At 54.0% G+C, this 19,280-nt stretch overlaps 1 protein-coding gene across 3 annotated transcripts; it reads right to left on the reverse strand.

The window, feature by feature from the left end:
* Nucleotides 1-1,338: 1,338 nt before the first annotated feature.
* APIP (APAF1 interacting protein) lies at nt 1,339-19,278 on the reverse strand. 3 transcript variants are annotated; one of them, XM_064152177.1, is made up of 8 exons: nt 18,954-19,267; nt 16,885-16,985; nt 15,240-15,288; nt 13,680-13,797; nt 11,767-11,902; nt 4,803-4,970; nt 3,723-3,845; nt 1,339-1,613 (listed from the first exon to the last, which is right to left on the reverse strand). In XM_064152177.1, the coding sequence occupies exons 1-7, from the start codon at nt 18,984-18,986 to the stop codon at nt 3,746-3,748; spliced, it is 705 nt and encodes a 234-aa protein (XP_064008247.1). In that variant the 5' UTR covers nt 18,987-19,267; the 3' UTR covers nt 1,339-1,613; nt 3,723-3,745. The 3 variants fall into 3 exon arrangements, with proteins under 3 accessions (XP_064008247.1, XP_064008252.1, XP_064008254.1); XM_064152182.1 differs by lacking the exon at nt 18,954-19,267 and adding an exon at nt 17,971-18,005; XM_064152184.1 differs by lacking the exon at nt 3,723-3,845 and having other exon boundaries at nt 18,954-19,278.
* Nucleotides 19,279-19,280: the final 2 nt, after the last annotated feature.

The raw sequence follows: 19,280 nt of genomic DNA on the forward strand, positions 1-19,280 counted from the left end.
CAAGGATTTCAGAGGGAAAAGAAGCAGTGGCTGAGGTCTTACAGCATTCACTGCAGGACCTGGACTGGCACCGTAGCTGCTCGCTGTTACAGATCTCTCTCTTCGTGTTTCAAGGTGCTGTATGCTGCAGTTTCATTTCCTTCTTGGAAAGCAAGCAGGATGTTTCCTAGGAAAAGGGTTTCATTGGGAAAGGCTGGAACTTAATGAGTTTGTTGGATGAGCCACTTGAAATGGGAGCAATGGCATTTTTGCATAAGCCTGTGTGGTGATGCTCAGCTCAGACAGTTGGCTCCAGCAAGTGATCAGGGCTCTGCTGCCGACCTGAGAAACACTGAGCTGGCTTTGCTAGCCCACAGCTCCCCGCAGCAAGCGAGGCAGTGAGATGCAGTGGGACTTTGGAAGCTTTCACCACACAGGAAATGGTCCTGGGTTTATTCTACAGAGCTGGAGCTGAGCCCTAAGCTTTCTAAACACTCTGGGACACAGAAATCATAGAACTCATAGAATGGTCCATGCCAGAAGCGACTTCTAGAGTTCATCTAGTCCAGCCCTCCTGCAGACAGTCTGAACAGTCCCAAGGAAAGGGGGCAAGTGCTGTCTGCCAGCTTCAGCTCTGAGGGCCCAGCTCTGTTTCTCTTCTGGCTCACCTCTGAACTGATGCAAGTTTTTACCAGTGGCTTTCCTAGGAAGCAAGAGGATCATGTTCTCCACCCAGTCCCACAGCACTCTCCTCTCACTTGGAAGGTTAGCTCAGCTCACAGCAGCTCAAGAACAAGCTAGAGGTGATGCAGGGTGAAGTGGTGGGAATGCATGACATAGGCCAGTTGGTGCTCACCCTGCCTTGGCTCACCCTGGGCACTGCCTCTCAGTCTGGTGCTACTGGGGGGCCACTGCAGGAGACTTGGAAAGACACTAAGGTACATAAATAGGTGAGTCACGATTTAAGCAGCAGTTTAGTGAAGTCTCCTTCAGGCTGGCTGAGTACACATCACCAAGAGCTGTGGCCACCAACAAAATCTCGAGGACAGGGATGTTGTCAAAAGGCAGACAAAGGCAGAGAGCATCCTCAGCAAGGCCTTCCAAATGCAAGCTGTGTAGTTCTGTTTCCTATTCATGACAATGACAGTTAAGAACATTTCAAAACACAGAGGCTGCAGGCTGGATTGTGGCATGAAAGAACCAATAGCTGAAGCCAGGCTTTAGGGTTGGTATCTGACTTGTAATTAAAGGGTGGTCCTCCCTGTTTCCCCCCCAGGAATAAAGGCCACCATATCCTTCAGCAGCTGCCAGCTAGAACAAGTCAAATGGTGCACTAACAGAGCAGGCTGAACAAGTGCATGCTTCTGAAATGTGTATTTTTAAAGCACATAAATGTCAGATCAGTTCTCTGCAGCTTTTTCCCAAAATCTTGGTTTTGCAGATGGATTTTCATCTCTCCCCCTGCAGCATTTGACAGGAATCAGAAGTAGCAGGCATCCTTCAGCTTTTGTTTTGGTGAAGTCTCCTTTCCTTGGCTGTGTTTTGCCAGACTGCTCACATCTGTCAATCAGCACCACCTTCTGGTGCTGACAGCGTGAGGGAGAGTCTGGAGCTGCCACCAGCAGGAAGGAAACCTGTGAAGAGAGACAGCAGTAAAGTGAAACTGCTCTAAACCCAGGGACTTAGTCACAGGAAACAGGTAAAGGCACATGAAAGCCATTGTACCAGCTCAGCCTGATGCAGGGGCTAAGGAGCACGTTTAGAATGGCTCATAGAGTGGTAGAGGTTGGAAGGGACCTCCAGAGGTCATCCAGTCCAACCTCTCTGACAGAGCAGGAGCACTCAGGGCAGGTCACACGGGAACACACTCAGGTGGCTTAGGAAAGGCTCCAGAGGACACTCCATAACCTCCCCAGGCAGCCTGCTGCAGGCCTCCAACACCCTCACCACACTGAAGTTTCTCCTCATCTTGAGGTGGAACCTCCTGGGTGCCAGTTGGACCTGTTGCTCCTTGTCCTCTCTCTGGGCACCCTCTCCCTGACACCCACCCCTCCTGGTTCCTGCAGTCCCTGACGCAGCTCAGTGCAGGACTGGTGAGCAGTGTACAGCCCTGTGCTGGCAGCACTCCCAACAGCTGCTCACACAGACACACACACACTCGGCACAAGCCTCCTGTCCTGCTGCTTCCTCCCCCACTGTGGGCACCATGGCCAAGGACACAGAGATGTTTGTTCTGGGTTGCTGCTGCCTGAGCAGCCACTTGGCATCTCCCCTGAGTGGCTGGAGGGAACCACCTGATGTGCCACACGTGTGCAGCACTCAGCCTGCGCTGTGCAACCAGCCCAGCACTTGGCCCAGCAGCTCCTGCACACCCCCAGCACTGCTATCTCTGGACTTGCTGAGTTGCAAGCTCCCAGCCCCTGAAGCATGACACCAGCACTGTGTCCTGCCACGCTGAGCTGTGTACTGCTTCTGTGAACTCCTTCATCTGAAGTACTGCCTGAACCCCTGAAAGCAGCTCTGTGGAGAAGGACCTGAGTGTGCTGATGGGGAACAGGTTCACCAGAGCCAGCAACGTGACCCTGGAGATCCTGAGGGCCATTAAGACTGCAATCAACAGGTCCAGGGAAGTTCTCCACCCTCTCTACTCTGCCCTGATGGGGCCACAGTAATGGGTTCAGTTTTGGGCTGCTCAGTTCAAGAGGGACAGGGAACTACTTGAGACAGGCCAGTGGAGGGCGACAAAGAGGCTGAGGGGGCTGAAGCATCTCTGACAAGGAGAGACTGAGAGCTCTGGGGCTGTTTAGCCTGCAGAAAAGCAGCCCCAGCGGGGATCTGAGCAATGCTCAGCAAGAACTAAAGGGTGGGGGGCAAGAGGCTGGGGCCAGAGTCTTGTCAGTGGTGCCCAGCGACAGGACAAGGGGCAGTGGGCACAAACCAGAACCCAGAAGGTTTCACTCAGACATCAGGAAACATTTGGTGCGAGGGTGCTGGAGCCCTGGAGCAGGGTGCCCAGAGAAGTTGTGGACTCCCCTTCTGTGGAGAGATTCCAAACCCCTCCCTAGACACAGTCCTACAAAAACAGCTCCAGGCAGACCTGCTGTATCAGGGGGGTTGGACTGGTTGATCTCCAGAGGTCCCTTCCAACCCCTACTTGGGATTCTGATCACATTAGCTCTGTGTAAAATGTCAGTTATGGAAACCTCCAGCCCTTGGAGCACTGCTGCATCCACAGACAGCACCAGGGTGGTGTGCTGCTTGAGGCAGGCAGGAATCAACAGCTTCAGCAACTTACAACCAGTTTTGCTGAAGGCAAGGAGAAACCCCAAGCCACCATCTAAGTAATGCCCACTCAGACAGATGGAACCCAAAAGCTGCTCCTGCCAGCTGCAGAACAAGCTTGGTGTTGAAGCAGCTTTGCAGAAGTAAGCTCACAAGGCCTGGGGCTGTCTTCTCCACTGCCCTTCTCTGGTAATGCTTGCAGAGCTCAGTTAGCAAAGGCAGCTGCACCCCACGCTCTCCACAGGTGCTGAGACATACACAGGACAGGCTCCACTCTTAATGCAGTGCCTTCTGCTGCACTGTGGGGCACGGGAGGATGGTCTCAGCAGACGTGCCCATGGTGCTAAAGGAGTGGGGCAGATGTGCACCACTGAAGGTCCCTGAGGGGCAAAGCAGGCTAAGGTGACACTGTCAGCTGTAGCCTCTCCCTGCAAACAGATTAGCACAGAAAGAATCCACACCTGGACACCACGGACACTGCCATTCACACAATCCCATTTTCTCCTGCTGGGTGCTTGGAAGGATCCAGTCCATGCTGCTTCATCTGCACCGCAATGTCGAACAAGTAATCGTAGCACTCACACCTGGAAGGAGAGGGAAGAGCACCCTGCAGTGTCAAGGCAGCCTCCAGTTTCACCACTTCTTTTGACAACCAATCATTCTCTCCCTGCAGCTTCACCCCCCCAGTGTGACAGGCTGACTACACAGTCCTCTGAGCACCTGCTTCCACGGAAAGTGCCCAGCATTTTCCCTGTTTAATCCATCAGTAAATGAAGAAATAAATTCCCCAAATGGAACTAGAGAATGCTACACTAAAAGGAGGAGAGCCACAAGGATGATCCAAGGGCTGGAGAAGCTCTGCTGTGAGGACAGGATGAAGGAACTGGGGGTGTTCAGTCTGGAGAGAAGAAGGCTCCAGGGGACCTCAGAGATGCCTGCCAATAGCTTAAAGGATCCTCCAGGAAGGCTGCAGAGGGACTTTTGCTGAGGATGCCTAGAGACAGGACAAGGGTGAATGGTTTGAAGCTGAGGGAGAGCAGGGTTAGAGTGGAGCTGAGGAAGAAGTTCTTCAGTAGTAGAGCACTGAGACTCTGGCACAGGCTGCCCAGGGAGGCTGTGGCTGCCTCCTGCCTGGGGGTGCCCAATGCCAGGCTGGATGAGGCCTTGAGCAGCTGAGTGTAGTTGAGAGATGTTCCTGCCCACGGCAGGAGGCTGGAGATGAGCTCTGAGGTCCCTTCCAGCCTGAGCCATTCTGGGATTCTGTTGGCAGGTATCATGTAAAAGCAGAGACTGCCTGCAGGTTTCATGAGGAGGAACCTGTCCACCTGAATGAAAACCTCTGCAAGCCTATGAGCCAGCAGTGACAGGAAGGGAAAGCCAAGAGGCAGATTCAGGGTAACCAAAAGCTGCCTAGACATGCAGTGAGACCAGAACTTCCCGTGCTAGCTCCTTGTCCGTGGGTGGGAAGTGCACCCCACTGGAAGGCCCCTGACCCAGTGAGGCACAAGAGCAACAGCTGCTCCATGCCACCTCGTACTCACATGGTCTTGGCCTTCTGCCACGTCTCTCCCCACACGTAGACCCCGTGGCGCCGCACCAGCACGGCGCAGGAGTCCGGGCAGCGCTCCATGGCGCGAGCCATCCTCTCCTTCAGGTCCCGCTCCTCCGGCGTGTTCTCCACGATGGGCACCACCAGCAGGTCGTCATAGCTGGAAGAGAGATGGATGGTGGATTCCAGACCAGAGCTGTTTTTGGATGCAGGAAACTCCTCCTTCAGAAAGGCTGGCCAAAAGGCTGGCTGCAGGGCCAGCCGTGGATGCTGCCTGCCTTGCCTCCAGCAAGGCTCCTGGCACTGTCCTGTAACACCCCCAGGGCAAAGCTCAGGAAGTGCCATCCAGAAGAGCAGAGAGAGAGCTGGATCAAGAACTGCCTGAGCAACAGAGCCCAGAGGGCTGTGACCGACAGCAGAGAGTCCTGCTGGAGGCCTGCTTCTAGTGGTGCTCCCCCGGGGTCAGTGCTGGGTCCAGCCTCGTCCAACATCTTCACCAACGAGCTGGGTGAAGGGATGGGAGTGTCCCCTCAGCCAGTCTGCTGATGGTGCCAAACTGGGAGGAGTGCCTGACACCCATCAGGCTGTGCTGCCATTCAGACAGACCCAGCCAGGCTGGGGACTTGGGACCTCATGAAGTTCAGTGAGAGTAGGAGTAGGGTGCAGCACCTGGGGAGGAACAACCCCTGCACCAGGGCAGGTGAGGAGTGACCTGCTGGAAAGCAGCTCCACAGAGTAGCACCTGGCAGTGCTGGTCAGTAACAAGATGTCTCCAAGGGCAGCAATGTTCCCTGGTGGCCAAGGAGTACTCAGGCGCATTAAGAAAAGTGTGGCCAGCAGGGCTAGAGAGATTCTCCTCTTCCTCTGCTCTGCCCTGGCAGGAGCACACCAGGAATACTGTGTCCAGTTCTGCGCTCCTCAATTCAAGAGAGCAACAGGGATCTGCTGGAGAGAGTTCAATGGAGGCTATGAGGATGATGAAGGGCCTGGAGCATCTCTCAGACAAGGTAAGGCTGAGAGCCCTGGGGCTGTTTAGTCTGGAGAAGAGAAGGCTGAGAGGGGATCTCAGCACTGGCTACAAATCTCTGCAGGGTGGCTGTCAGGAGGATGCAGCCAGGCTCCTTTCAGTGGTACCCAGTGACAGGAGGAGGGGTAGTGGACAAACTTAAGTCACAGGAAACTTTATCTCAACACGAGAAAACTCTTCTGTACTGTGAGGCTGCTACAGCCTTGGAGCAGGCTGCCCACAGAGGTTGTGGAGTCTCCTCTGGAGATCTTCAAATCCCACCTGGATGTGCAACCTGCCCTGGGTGCTTCTGCTCTGGCAGGAGGAGTTGGACTGGATGATCTCAGGAGGTGCCCTCCAACCCCTACCGCTCTGGAATCATCCTGCACCAGGAGTGAGCAGGTTCTCAGCACATTGGCTCACCAGATACACTCTGTGCTGGAGGAGCATCCAGGTACTCCTCTCACACCCAAACATTTGCTGTGCTGGCAAAACCTGAGCTACCTCTGGGACACAGGAAGAATTACCACTTCCATGTGTTGGGTGTAGCTGTTCACACATCACTCTGCTCTTGGGTTCCCTGACAGCCTTCTCAGGCTCTCCCCATCATGCCCTGGCATCACCTACAGGCTTTACCTCACATTACTTCAAAGGATCACAAGATGGAGGAGGAAATGAAGCTGTCTGCTGGAGAGCAAAAAGCCCCTGGAAATGAGGTTGCCCTGCTAAGAGACGTTAATAGAGAGCAGAATGAAGAGATGAAAAGCAGTCTGTGAGAGAGTCATCAGTGGGCTACAAGTGATCTCCAGTGAGGCCGAGAAGCCCAGCTCCAGAGGCAAGATGATGCATGCTCCTCAGTGCAACCTGCCCAAGAGCTTCACCTGAAGGAGGACTGGGATATTTGGCATTGCCTGAATCTTAATTAACACTGGCAGAAACTTGTCTAAGTGGTTGTAATAAGTCCCCAGTTCAGGTTGAAATCCATCCTGGAGATCACAAGGAGATTTCAGGAGTGAGTGCTAGCAGCACTTGAATGAAACAAAGAGACAGCAGTGCTGAAAATAACCTGGCTTGTAGCTCACAGCACATCCTGAACACCCAAAAGGTCTCCCCCCCAGCAGCCTGCAAGGCCAGGGCTGCCCACAAAAAAACACTGAAGTGCCCTGGTTTGCTCAGGCTTGCTTGGACTGACCTATTCTGATCACCCAAATCAGATCTGGAGTCTTTGCTAGTGAGGCCAACTGAGTGGAGAGATTGACTTCAGTGGAGAGATTGACTTAGTAGGTTCTGCTTTTCGCTTGAGCCTGAGGCAGGTGTAAATATGGACTCCTATCATCACCCTGAGCTTTTCATCCAGGACTAATGCCCATGAAACCCCAGGAGGACTCTAAGCCAGCCAAAGACCTGGGGTCTCTTTGGTCTGATGAAAATGTAAGCAGCCCAGATTGAGCCAAACCATCCTATGGAAATATCCTGTGATGCTGCTGGACACATCCCATTCTCCTCCTGCTGAGGCCAAAGGCAAGCCTCCTCTTCAGGCCAGCAAACACTCCTCACTATCCCACCTGCAGCACTCTCCTGGAAAACTCCCAGAGAGGGTTGATGGAGCTAAACCCAACCCATCATCAGCCTTACTCTTGAAAGATCCCATTCTGTACTCACAGAACCCCAGAGTGTAGGGGTTGGAAGGGACCTCCAGAGGTCATCCAGTCCAACCTCCCTGACAGAGCAGGAGCACTCAGGGCAGGTCACACAGGAACACACTCAGGTGGCTTAGGAAAGGCTCCAGAGGACACTCCATAACCTCCCCAGGCAGCCTGCTGCAGGCCTCCAACACCCTCACCACACTGAAGTTTCTCCTCATCTTGAGGTGGAACCTCCTGGGTGCCAGTTGGACCTGTTGCTCCTTGTCCTCTCTCTGGGCACCCTCTCCCTGACACCCACCCCTCCTGGTTCCTGCAGTCCCTGACGCAGCTCAGTGCAGGACTGGTGAGCAGTGTACAGCCCTGTGCTGGCAGCACTCCCAACAGCTGCTCACACAGACACACACACACTCGGCACAAGCCTCCTGTCCTGCTGCTTCCTCCCCCACTGTGGGCACCATGGCCAAGGACACAGAGATGTTTGTTCTGGGCTGCTGCTGCCTGAGCAGCCACTTGGCATCTCCCCTGAGTGGCTGGAGGGAACCACCTGATGTGCCACACGTGTGCAGCACTCAGCCTGCGCTGTGCAACCAGCCCAGCACTTGGCCCAGCAGCTCCTGCACACCCCCAGCACTGCTATCTCTGGACTTCCCTGGAGAAGGGACTCCACAGCCTCTCTCTGGGCAGCCTGCTCCATTGCTCCACCACCCTCACCACACAGAAGTGTCTCCTTAAACTGAGGTGGGACCTCTTGTCTCGTGGTCTCATCATCTTGCTCACTTCTTGAGTTTACCTATGAGGCTGTGATGGTCTCCAAAGCCTTCCTGGAGCCATGGTAGACACCATCCACTGCTCTCCCCTCACCTATGCATTTGGTCCTGCCTTCACAGAAGACTTTCAGATTGGCCAGGCAAGATGTCCCCGTAGTGAATTCATTCTGGCTGCTCCTCATTCCCTTCTCCTTTCAAGTGAGAGATGGCCTCCAGAATGAGCTGCTCTACCACCTTCCCAGGGATGGAGGTGAGGCTGACTCATCTGGAGTTCCCTGGATCTTCTTTTTTGCCCTTTTGGAACCCTGCAGTGCCACTGGCCTTCTCCCAGTCCTCAGGCACCTCCCCTGCTCTCCATGACCTCTCAGAAATGATGGAGTGGCTCAGCAACACTATCAGCAGCTCCCTTAGCACTCATGGGTGCAGCCATCAGGGCCCAAGGGTTTGTGCCTTTTCATTCCACCCAAGTCATCTCTAACCCAGTCCTCACTGACCAGTGCAGAGTCTTCCTCCCTCCAATGTCTGAGATTACTGAGGGCTGCTCTGAGCAGTCAATACTGAAGCAAAGAATGTCCTAAATTTCTCTGGAATTCAGGGAACCTTGCGTGAGGCCAGGCAGTGGAACAAGCCTGGGGGGGCTCTGAGCACAGCTCTGGGTCCTTGCAGAGCACGAGACCAGTGGAAAGTAAGGGTATGGCTCTCCCATCAATCAGACCCCATGGATTAATCACCCAGCTGATACCCTGAAGGAAGGTGGAAGCCACCATGCTGCAGCAGGGGGGCTTTAGGTTGAACACGAGGAAGGATTTTTCACAGGCACTGTCACAGGCTGCCCAGGCAGGTGATGCAGTTCTCACCCTGGGGATGTTTCAAAGCACCCCTGGTGCTTGGCAGTATGGCTCAGGGGTGCACTTGGTGGCACAGTGTTAATGGTTGGACTCAATGATCTTGAAGGTCTTTTCCAAGCTAAAGGATTCTAACATTCTACATTCCTTAGGAAGCCTGGAGTCTGCAGCTTCCATTGGTTTGCTGTTCTGCAGCATCAAGAGGACTGCAGAGGATGACTGGGAGCTATGAAACCACATCAGCAAGTTCACCAACACCAAGCTGGGTGCTCTGGCTGACAGCTGGAGGGAAGGGATTCATCCAGAGGGGCCTCCACAGGCTGAAGGCCTGGGCCCAAGCCAACCTCATGAGGGTCAACAAGACCAAGTGCAAGGTCCTGCATCTGCACTGGGGCAATCTCAGGCACCAGTGTAGGCTGGGCAGTGCTGGGCTTGGGAGCAGCCCTGAAGAAAAAGACTTGGGGGTGCTGGTGGAGGAGAAGCTCAACACGAGCCAGCAGTGTGCACCTGTAGCCCAGAGAGCCAAGCAGAGCCTGGGCTGCAGCCAGAGCAGTGTGGGCAGCAGGGTGAGGGAGGGGATTCTGCCCCTCTGCACCACTCTGCTGAGACCCCACCTGGAGCACTGTGTCCAGTTCTGGAGCCCCTGGGACAGGAAAGGTCTGGAGGTGCTGGAAGGTGTCCAGAGAAGGGCCATGAGGATGATCAGAGGACTGGAGCTGCTCTGCTATGGGGACAGGATGAGAGAGTTGGGGTTGTTCAGTCTAGGGAAGAGAAGGCTCTGAGGAGACCTTCTTGTGGCCTTCCAGTGTCTCAAGGGGGCTGCAAGAAAGCTGGGGAGGGACTTTTTAGGGTGTCAGGTAGTGATAGGACTGGGGGGAATGGATCCAAGGTAGAGGAGGGCAGATTGAGATTAGACATTAGGAAGTTCTGTGTTGCCCAGGCAGGTGGTGGAAGGCCAGGCTGGATGTGGCTCTGAGCAAGGTGATCTAGTGTGAGGTGTCCCTGCCCATGGCAGGGGAGTTGGAGCTACATGGTCCTTGAGGTCCCTTCCAGCCCTGACAGTTCAGTGGTTCTGTGAAATCAGTGCTGTCTCCTGACTAACAGTGAGGAATGGTTAAGAATTCCAAGCACATACCCAACACACACCACTGCTGGATGTTTTCCTCTCCAACCAGTGCTGATGGACAACTCAGTACCAGAGGTGTCTTTCACCACCTTCCCAATCAAAACCCTCCTCCCCTGCTGACAAGAAGGCAGAGCTGGCAAGTCAGCCAAAGGGAACAGAGGCTCCCACAGCAGACACGCCGCAGGCTCCCTTGCCAAAGGGCAACAGAGAGCTACAAAATTCAGCATCAAAAAGTGGAAAGAATGCAGCATTTCCATTTCTTCTCTACCTGTCAGGGATTACATAAACCTTGTTTGCAGATCCCAGCTCAGCTCTCCGTGGGTGGAGTCCTCCCAACAAGCCATCACACATACTCTGGAATAACTCAGCACTTACCTCAGAGCTCACCCTTGAACAGTAATAACTCCAGCTCTAATGAGCTGCTTATGTGAGGTTGCTTTCAAAGGCTGTCAAGGCAAATCTCAAATCCTCCACTCTCTTAACATGCCCTGAACTAGCACAGGCAATGCCAAGTGAAGTCCATCCAAAGGTAGTTTGTACCTTATCAATCCAAGCCAGTGCTGGCTGGCCCTGGTTTCAGCGGAACATTGCAAGGCTGTGCAACATCTCTGCTCCTGAGAGATGTGTCAGGGCAGGGCTCCTTGGCTTCTCAAGCTCAACAGGCCACAACAGCCTTGACAGGACAAGGCTTTATCTCAGATTTCTTCCACAGGCTTAAGACCCTCTTAGGGAAAGCCAAGGATTGATTAACTCAGAGGTCTTCTTCTTCCTAATACTTTGACAGACTCAGAATGTTGGGGACTGGAAGACACCTCCAGAGATCGTCCACTCCAACCCCCCTGCCAGAGCACCAGCACCCAGGACAGGGCACACAGGAACACATCCAGGTGGGTTTGGAAAGTCTCCAGAGGTGGAGATTCCACAGCCTCTCTGGGCAGCCTGCTCCAGGCCTTCAGCACCCTCACAGTGACAAAGTTTTCTCTCCTGCCCCCATGGCACCTCCTCTGCTCCAGCTGGCACCTCTTAGCCCTTGTCCTGTCCTTGGACACCCCTGACCAAAGCCTTGCTGCATCCTCCCCACACTGCCCTGCACACCTTTAGCAGCAGCAATGAGGGCAGCCCTCAGGCTCCTCTGCTCCAAGCTCCCAGCCCCAGCTCCCTCAGCCTGGCCTCTCAGGAGATGTTGCACTGCCTGCAGCAGCTTGGTGGCTCTGGGCTGGGCTCTCTCAAGCAGTTCCCTGAGGTCCTTCTTGAGCTGAGGGGCCCAGAACTGGACACAGTATTCCAGATGTGGCCTCAGCAGGGCAGAATAGAGAGGCAGGAACTTCTCTGGGCCTATTCACACAGCACTTGTAATGCACCCCAGGATGCCCTTGGCTTCTTAGCCACAAGAGCCTCCTGCTGGCTCATGGGCATCCTGTGGTCCACCAGGACCCCCGAGATGCTTTCCCTAAAGCTGCTCTCCCACAAATCATTTACATACTTGGACACTCAACTGCAGTGACTTCTGCCTGGATAAAACAAAGTTAAATGGCAATAGCCTGACACAGAGCCAGAGAGCAATACCGGTGGTAGCCTCCTGAGGTACATTTCTGGATTCCTTTGATCATCTCCTGGTGAGTAATGGTGAACTCACTCCCTGGGTACAGAAGCGTAGCCATGACAGCAGCCTTGGAGTGAGTATGGATCACTGCACCTGCCCCTAAAAACACAGCAAGAAACAAAAAAGCATCTTGAGGATTAATTTGAAAATGTGTTCATCAAGGAAATGGCATGGACAGAGCTAACTCATCCTGTAGCATCATGGAGTGGCTCAGCCTGAATGGCACCTCAGAGTGCCTGCTCCAGCAGAGACACCTCTCAACTAGACTCAACTGCTCAAGGCCTCATCCAGCCTAGCCTTCAACACCCCCAGGCAAGAGGCAGCCACAGCCTCCCTGGGCAGCCTGTGCCAGAGTTTCAGCAGCCTCCTACTGAAAAACTTTCCTCAGCTCCACTCTAACCCTGCTCTGCCTCAGCTTCAAACCATTCCCCCTTGTCCTGCCTCTAGACACCCTCAGGAAAAGTCCCTCTGCAGCCTTCCTGGAGGATCCCTTCAGCTACTGGATGACAGCTCTAAAGTCCTCCTGGAGCCTTCTCCTCTCCATGCAAAGACCCCCAGCTCCCTCAGCCTGCCCCCATAACAGAGGTTCTCCAGCCCCTGCATCATTTTTGTGGCCTCCTCTGGACTCACTCCAACATCTCTGTGTCCTTCTCATGAAGACATTCCCTGTGCCAGGGAAGGTTTAGGTTGGACATTAGGAAAAAAATTCTTTCCTCAGAGAGTGGTGAGGGGTTGGAAGAGGCTGCCCAGGGAGGTGGAGGAGTCACCAGCCCTAGAGGCGTTCAAGAAGCTGTAGGTGTTCTTCAGAACATGGTTTAGTGGTAATGGTAGCTGGGCTATGGTTGGGCTCAGTGGTCTTAAAGAGCTTTTCCAGCCTTAATGATTCTGTGGCTCACTGCTGGAGCTGCCTACAAAAACAAGGAGGTGAACGAGGCTCAGAGGAGGTTACCACAGCTGACCCTTTGCACACCCATAAATCAGTAAAGCCATGTTTGTGTGCTTGGAGCTGCTGTGTCTGAGCCATGTTTGTGTGATTGGAGCTGCTGTGCCTGAGCCATGTTTGTGTGCTTGGAGCTGCTGTGTCTGAGCCACGTTTGTGTGCTTGGAGCTCCTGTGCCTGAGCCATGTTTGTGTGCTTGGAGCTGCTGTGCCTGAGCCATGTTTGTGTGCTTGGAGCTGCTGTGTCTGAGCCATGTTTGTGTGATTGGAGCTGCTGTGCCTGAGCCATGTTTGTGTGCTTGGAGCTGCTGTGTCTGAGCCATGTTTGCGTGCTTGGAGCTGCTGTGCCTGAGCCATGTTTGTGTGCTTGGAGCTGCTGTGTCTGAGCCATGTTTGTGTGCTTGGAGCTGCTGTGTCTGAGCCATGTTTGTGTGATTGGAGCTGCTGTGCCTGAGCCACATTTGTGTGATTGGAGCTGCTGTGTCTGAGCCATGTTTGTGTGATTGGAGCTGCTGTGCCTGAGCCACGTTTGTGTGCTTGGAGCTGCTGTGTCTGAGCCATGTTTGTGTGCTTGGAGCTGCTGTGTCTGAGCCATGTTTGTGTGCTTGGAGCTGCTGTGCCTGAGCCATGTTTGTGTGCTTGGAGCTGCTGTGTCTGAGCCATGTTTGTGAGCTTGGAGCTGCTGTGTCTGAGCCATGTTTGTGAGCTTGGAGCTGCTGTGTCTGAGCCACGTTTGTGTGATTGGAGCTCCTGTGTCTGAGCCACGTTTGTGTGCTTGGAGCTCCTGTGTCTGAGCCATGTTTGTGTGCTTGGAGCTGCTGTGTCTGAGCCACGTTTGTGTGATTGGAGCTCCTGTGTCTGAGGGCTGTGCTATTGAATATGAAGCTGTGCAGGGGCTGCTGCAGGCACTGCTGATCTAGGGGCACTGGCTCTGCACCTCTCATGCTGTAGGCATTCATGAAGAGCGGTGTGCATTGGCTCTTCTTCAGCTTCTTGTGCACGGGGGGACCACTGATGTCCTGTCCACTCAGGTCACACACAAACATGTCTTCTGGCTGTAAGGAAAGAGTCACCTGTGAGGGCCTGAAGAATTGTGCTTCACAGCATCACAGAATGCTAGCAGTTGGAAGGAACTTCCAGAGATCATCCAGTCCAATTCCCCTGCCACAGCAGGGTCATCCAAGGCAGGGCACACAGGTAGGTTTGGAAAGTCTCCAGAGAAGGAGACTCCACAACCACCCTGGGCAGCCTGCTCCAGGCCTCCAGCACCCTCACAGCAGAGGAGTTTCTCCTCATGTTGAGATGGAGCTTCCCAGGTGCGAGTTTGTGTCCACTGCCCCTTGCCCTATCACTGGGCACCACCAAACAGAGCCTGGCCCCTTCTTGACACTCACCCTGCAGATATTTGCCATCTTCCTGAAGGACTGTGAGGTGCCTTTAGGGAACACACCTCTGCCCTTTGGAGCTGGGGGCTCATCCTGAGGTCAGTCATGTGCAGCCATGGTGTGCTTACAGCACCCTGGGGGCATCAGCAGTCCCGGGGGTTTAACTGACAGAGACAAATCTCGCTGCTAATGCAGCTGAAAATGGCACAGGTGACCTTGACTCCACCTGCTGATCCTCCCTGGGGTTGTGATCCCCCTCCCCACAGTGCTCCCTGTGGCTGATGCTGATCTTCAGGTCTAGAGCTGGGTCTGCTCAGCCTGGAGAAGAAAAGGCTCTGGGAAAGTTGTCCTGCATGTGACAAAGTTTTACCAGGGCATGCAGAACCAGTGGGGGTGGCTGGAAGAAGCTGGATTTAGATTAAGCAGCAGGAAGAAATTCTTGCCTGTGATGAAGGTAGTGAGGCACTGGAACAGGTTGCCCAGACAAGTTGTGGAGACTCCAAGCCTGGAAGTGTTCAAAGCCAAGCTGGATGGGGCCTTAAGCAAACTGGTGTAGTCAAGTGTTCCTACCCATGGCAGGGGGTTTAGAACTCGCTGATCTTTAAGGTCCTTTCCAACCCAACCCATTCTATGCTCAATCTCTCCTCCACTTACATTTTGGAGGTTTTTTGGAAAGGGAGGTCACCTTTTCCCAGGGAGAACCCACCACATTACTGAGAATATCAAAACCATGATTTGTCATCAAACAAAACCAAATAAGAGCTAAGCGTAGTGCCAGAGTGACCTGAAGCCACAGCCAGACAGCTTTAAAGCCAGCCAAGCTTGGTAAAGGACAAAGCTGGACTTCAGACAGGTTCAAATCTCACAGCCTGCTGTGCCAGAGCCAAGAAACCATTGAGAATCATCCAAGAAACCACTGAGAATCATCCAGAGCAGGCACTGAAGCATCTTGGTTTGCTGTGGGAGTGCAGTGCTAGGCAAACTCCTCTGCTGTTTCAAGAAGGCAGCCAACAGCAGAACAAGCAGCTGACTTGTCAGAAACAAGACCCAAAGCAGAAGTGCTTGGATCCACCCCAGGCTGAGCTCCCAGACAGGACTGCAGCTGGACATACCTGTATCCTCTCCTTCTGGACCCCTGAGGGAGCAATGTAGATTTCATTCCTAAGGAAAATCAGAGGGGAAATGCAGAGGGTTAGACTGGAGCTGAGGAAGTTCTTCAGTGGGAGGATGCTGAGACTCTGGCACAGGCTGCCCAGGGAGGCTGTGGCTGCCTCCTGTCTGGGGGTGTTCAAGGCCAAGCTGGATGAGGTCTTGAGCAGCTGAGTCTAGTTGAGAGGTGTCCCTGCCTGTGGCAGGAGTTTGGAGTGGATGATCTGCGAGATCCCTTCAGCCTGAGCCACTTTATGGTTCAGTGAGACACAGCCTTACTTCTCCTACAAAGAACAGCACTCAGCCTCCTCCTGCAAAAATCCCCAATCCCCAGAATGCCAAAGGAAAACAGACCACGAGAAACTGCAGCAGACACTGATCTCTGACAGAAGATGTGACAGAACTTGCAGTTAAGAACCTCCAGAGCACTACAGTGAAATGAGCTATCTGTGCTGTTCTGCAGTGCAATTGCTCTCGGGGTTTACCTGTGCAGTGTAGGGCTTTAATGCATTTATATATCTATTTTTATTGACAACACTGAAGCCAATCCAACTAAAGGACTGAAATTCAAGTAGAAAAGCATCTTCTTCAGGTAAACCTTGTCAGGTTTACATGAACAAAGCCTTTAAAAATGGCTTTAAATGAAAATTAATTTAAGGCATTTTCTGAAGTATTTTCAGTAATAGCAAAAACAGCAAAAAAAAAAAAAAAACAAACAATGCCCAACCCCAGATCATCTCAGACAACTGCAAATCACTTTCAGTGCCAACAGGAGCAGAGCAAATCCAGGAGCACAGAGACATCTAGTGAACACTGAATCCAGTTACAGACACGGAGACAGAAGGATCATCAGTCCAACCCCGCTGCCAGAGCAGGGTCACCCAGGGCAGGTCACACAGGAACATGTCCAGGTGGGTTTGCAAAGTCTCCAGAGAAGGAGACTCCAGAGTATAGAACTGTCTGCTCTTGGGTTCCATCTTGTACCTGTCATTTCTTACCCTGGCACTGGGCACCACCAGAGCCTGGCACCTCCAGCCTGACCCTCACCTCTCAGATACTTATACTGATCAGATCCCCTCTCAGCCTTCTCTTCTCCAGACTGAACAGCCCCCAGGGCTTTCAAGTCTCTCTACACAGCACTGTTCCAGTCCCCCAGCCATCATAGTAGGTCCCTTCTTCACTCTCTCCAGCAGATCCTTTCTTGCCTGCAAACTGTCAAGGGTGGGACTCCTCTGCTCTACGGACGGCATCTGAAAGCTTGGTGCCTGGAGGAAGGCCCTCTAAATCCCATCCCCAGTGAACTGAAGCAGGTAGAGCACACTCTTCCTTCAAGACAACTTTATTCACCTAAACTGAAGACAGGAAATGGACAGCCCAGCAGCTGCCTCTCCTCTGGACAACTGCAGTGATTAACTCAGACCAGCTCCCTCCCTTCTGCAGCTTACCTCTGGGGTACTGTTCATTCCCCCCTCCACTTGCTTGCTTATTCCTGACTTTCTAACTCTTTTCACAGCACTGCCTTCTCCCACCCCTATCACAGCCACCCTGTTCTAACCACAGCCACCCTGTCTCTAACCACCACTTTATTTCTTCTCCACCTTTACTTACCCATGTTTTAAGCTGATTCCTCCACCAGTTCCTGTTACCCAGCCTAAGCCATAGAACAGTCTGCAAAGCTCTGGAATGAGATTCCTTGGATGTAACTTGTCCTACAAAAAACATAAAGAAAGAAATTAAAACCCCTCCAGAGCATCACAGACCTGAGTTTCAGTTCTGCAGCAGGGTTTAGAGGAGCAGCACTTCCACGGTGCAGTGTGGCAGTCTGGTTTGTGCTCACCCACCCCACTGACACACTGCCTGCATGTTTGCACTACCCCTTTGCACTCTGCAGGTTCCAGTCACACCTTGAAATCAACAAAGAACACCCCTCAATACAATGCAGCTTGGATTGTCCTTCACAGGGAAGCTCTCCTGTCCAAGTTGTTCAGATGCAGTGGCCCACAAGTGTTTCAGCAGTGAGATTAAGTCTCAAAAGAAGAAAGAGAAATGGATCTAACACTGACACACTTGCAGCAGTTAGAAGCTTCAATAGCTTTTAAGTGACAAGTCATCTGTGGCTCTGCTGCTCAGCACAGTCACTGGTGCCCAGGAAAGAACCTCTCCAAGAGGCTGTAAGGCTGAAGTGGAATGCTCAGTGACCCTCGATGGTCTGAAGGTAAGACTATAGGACATAAGCTGAGTGGTACTAGGACTTCCTCAAGACTGTCTCCTGGCCCTTAGAATGCCAGCAGAGGTTTTGTGCAGTGCAGCAGGCAGAACCCTGGCAATCTGTTGCAGCTGCCAGAGAGGGCTGCACACCACAGGAAAATGCTTCCCATTGGTGCTGGACTTGCAGAACCAGGCGTGGAGGTGCAGTGGCAGGAGCACGGGAGACTGAAGCAGGGAGAGTGGCCGTGTGGCAGGAGGCAGTGACGATGAAGCAATGGAGAAGGAAGGCATCCTGGAGCAAGTTTGGCTGGGTTTGGGATCTCCCACTTCAGAAGCTGCTTTGGCAGTCTGTTCAACTGTGCCTGGTTACAAATATCTTCTTAATGTCTAACCTAAGCCTCAGTTGCTGAAACTTAAACTTGGGATCTCTTTTACTAAAGAGTTATGGACACGAGGAAGACATTCTTCTCTTTCACCACATTTTACCTCATAAGACAACTCCATCTGCTCCTCTCCAGGGCTCGGGCACCCTCACAGCAAAGAAGTGTTTCCTTATGTCTAAGTGAAACCATCTGTGCTCTAGTTTGTGCCCAGCTGCCCCTTGTTCTGCCACTGGGCGCAACTGAAAAGAACCCAGCCCCATCCTCTAGATCGGCACTGCTCAGGCTGCTCTCCTCCAGGCTGAACAGCCCCAGGACCCTCAGCCTTTCCGCATCAGGGAGATGCTGCAGCCCCTTCAGCGTCTTTGCAGCCTTCACTGGACTCTCTCCAGTAGTTCCCTGTCTCTCTTGAACTGAGGAGCACACAGCGGGGGGCACCTCACCAGGGCAGAGGGGCAGGAGACCGTCCCTCGACCTGCTGGCCACACTCTTCTGGTCGCACCCCAGGACACGTTGCTGGCTCACGGGTTCCCAACCAGCACTCCTTTTCCGCAGAGCTGCTGTCCAGCAGGTCACCGCCAGCCCGCAGGGGTGCAGGGGCTGTTGCTGCTCAGGGGCACTCTGAGCTCCCCTCCCGAGCGCACCCCGCAGGTTACGGCCAGCCCGCAGGGGTGCAGGGGTTACTCCTGCTCAGGGGCACTCTGAGCTCCCCTCCCGAGCGCACCCCGCAGGTTACGGCCAGCCCGCAGGGGTGCAGGGGTTACTCCTGCTCAGGGGCACTCTGAGCTCCCCTCCCGAGCGCAGCCCGCAGGGGTGCAGGGGTTCCTCCTCCCCAGGGGGGCACTCTGCGCGTCCCTCCCGAGCGCAGCCCGCAGGGGTGCAGTGGTTCCTCCTCCCCAGGGGGGCACTCTGCGCGTCCCTGCCGAGCGCAGCCCGCAGGGGTGCAGGGGTTCCTCCTCCCCAGGGGGCACCCTGCGCGTCCCTCCCGAGCGCAGCCCGCAGGGGAGCAGGGGTTACTCCTCCCCAGGGGGCACCCTGCGGTCCCTCCCGAGCGCACCGGGCCGCGGGGCAGGTGCGGAGCCTCCTTACCTGCACGCCGCCGTCCTCCTTGGCTGCCGCCATGGCGCCGGGGGCCTGCCGCGGGGGCTTCTTGCTGGCACGGCGCAGGTGCGCCCTGGCTGCCTCTGCCTGCCTGTCCGCGGCGGAGGACACCGACCCCAGCGATGCTCTGGGTGGGCGGCCATATGGTGAGGGTGGGACGGAGAGACCTGCTACCTGCCCTCAGGTCGGAAAAGCAAGAGAGGGCCAGTAGCTGGGGGGGAAATGTGAGCGTCCCTCGGGGATGGTGGAACGATTGAGTAGGGCTGGGGCGCGAATGCGTTTGTGGTGGGCGTTGGCTTGTACCGGCGGGGAGAG

This window comes from Pogoniulus pusillus, chromosome 1 (assembly GCF_015220805.1).
Source record: "Pogoniulus pusillus isolate bPogPus1 chromosome 1, bPogPus1.pri, whole genome shotgun sequence".
NCBI lineage: Eukaryota > Metazoa > Chordata > Aves > Piciformes > Lybiidae > Pogoniulus > Pogoniulus pusillus.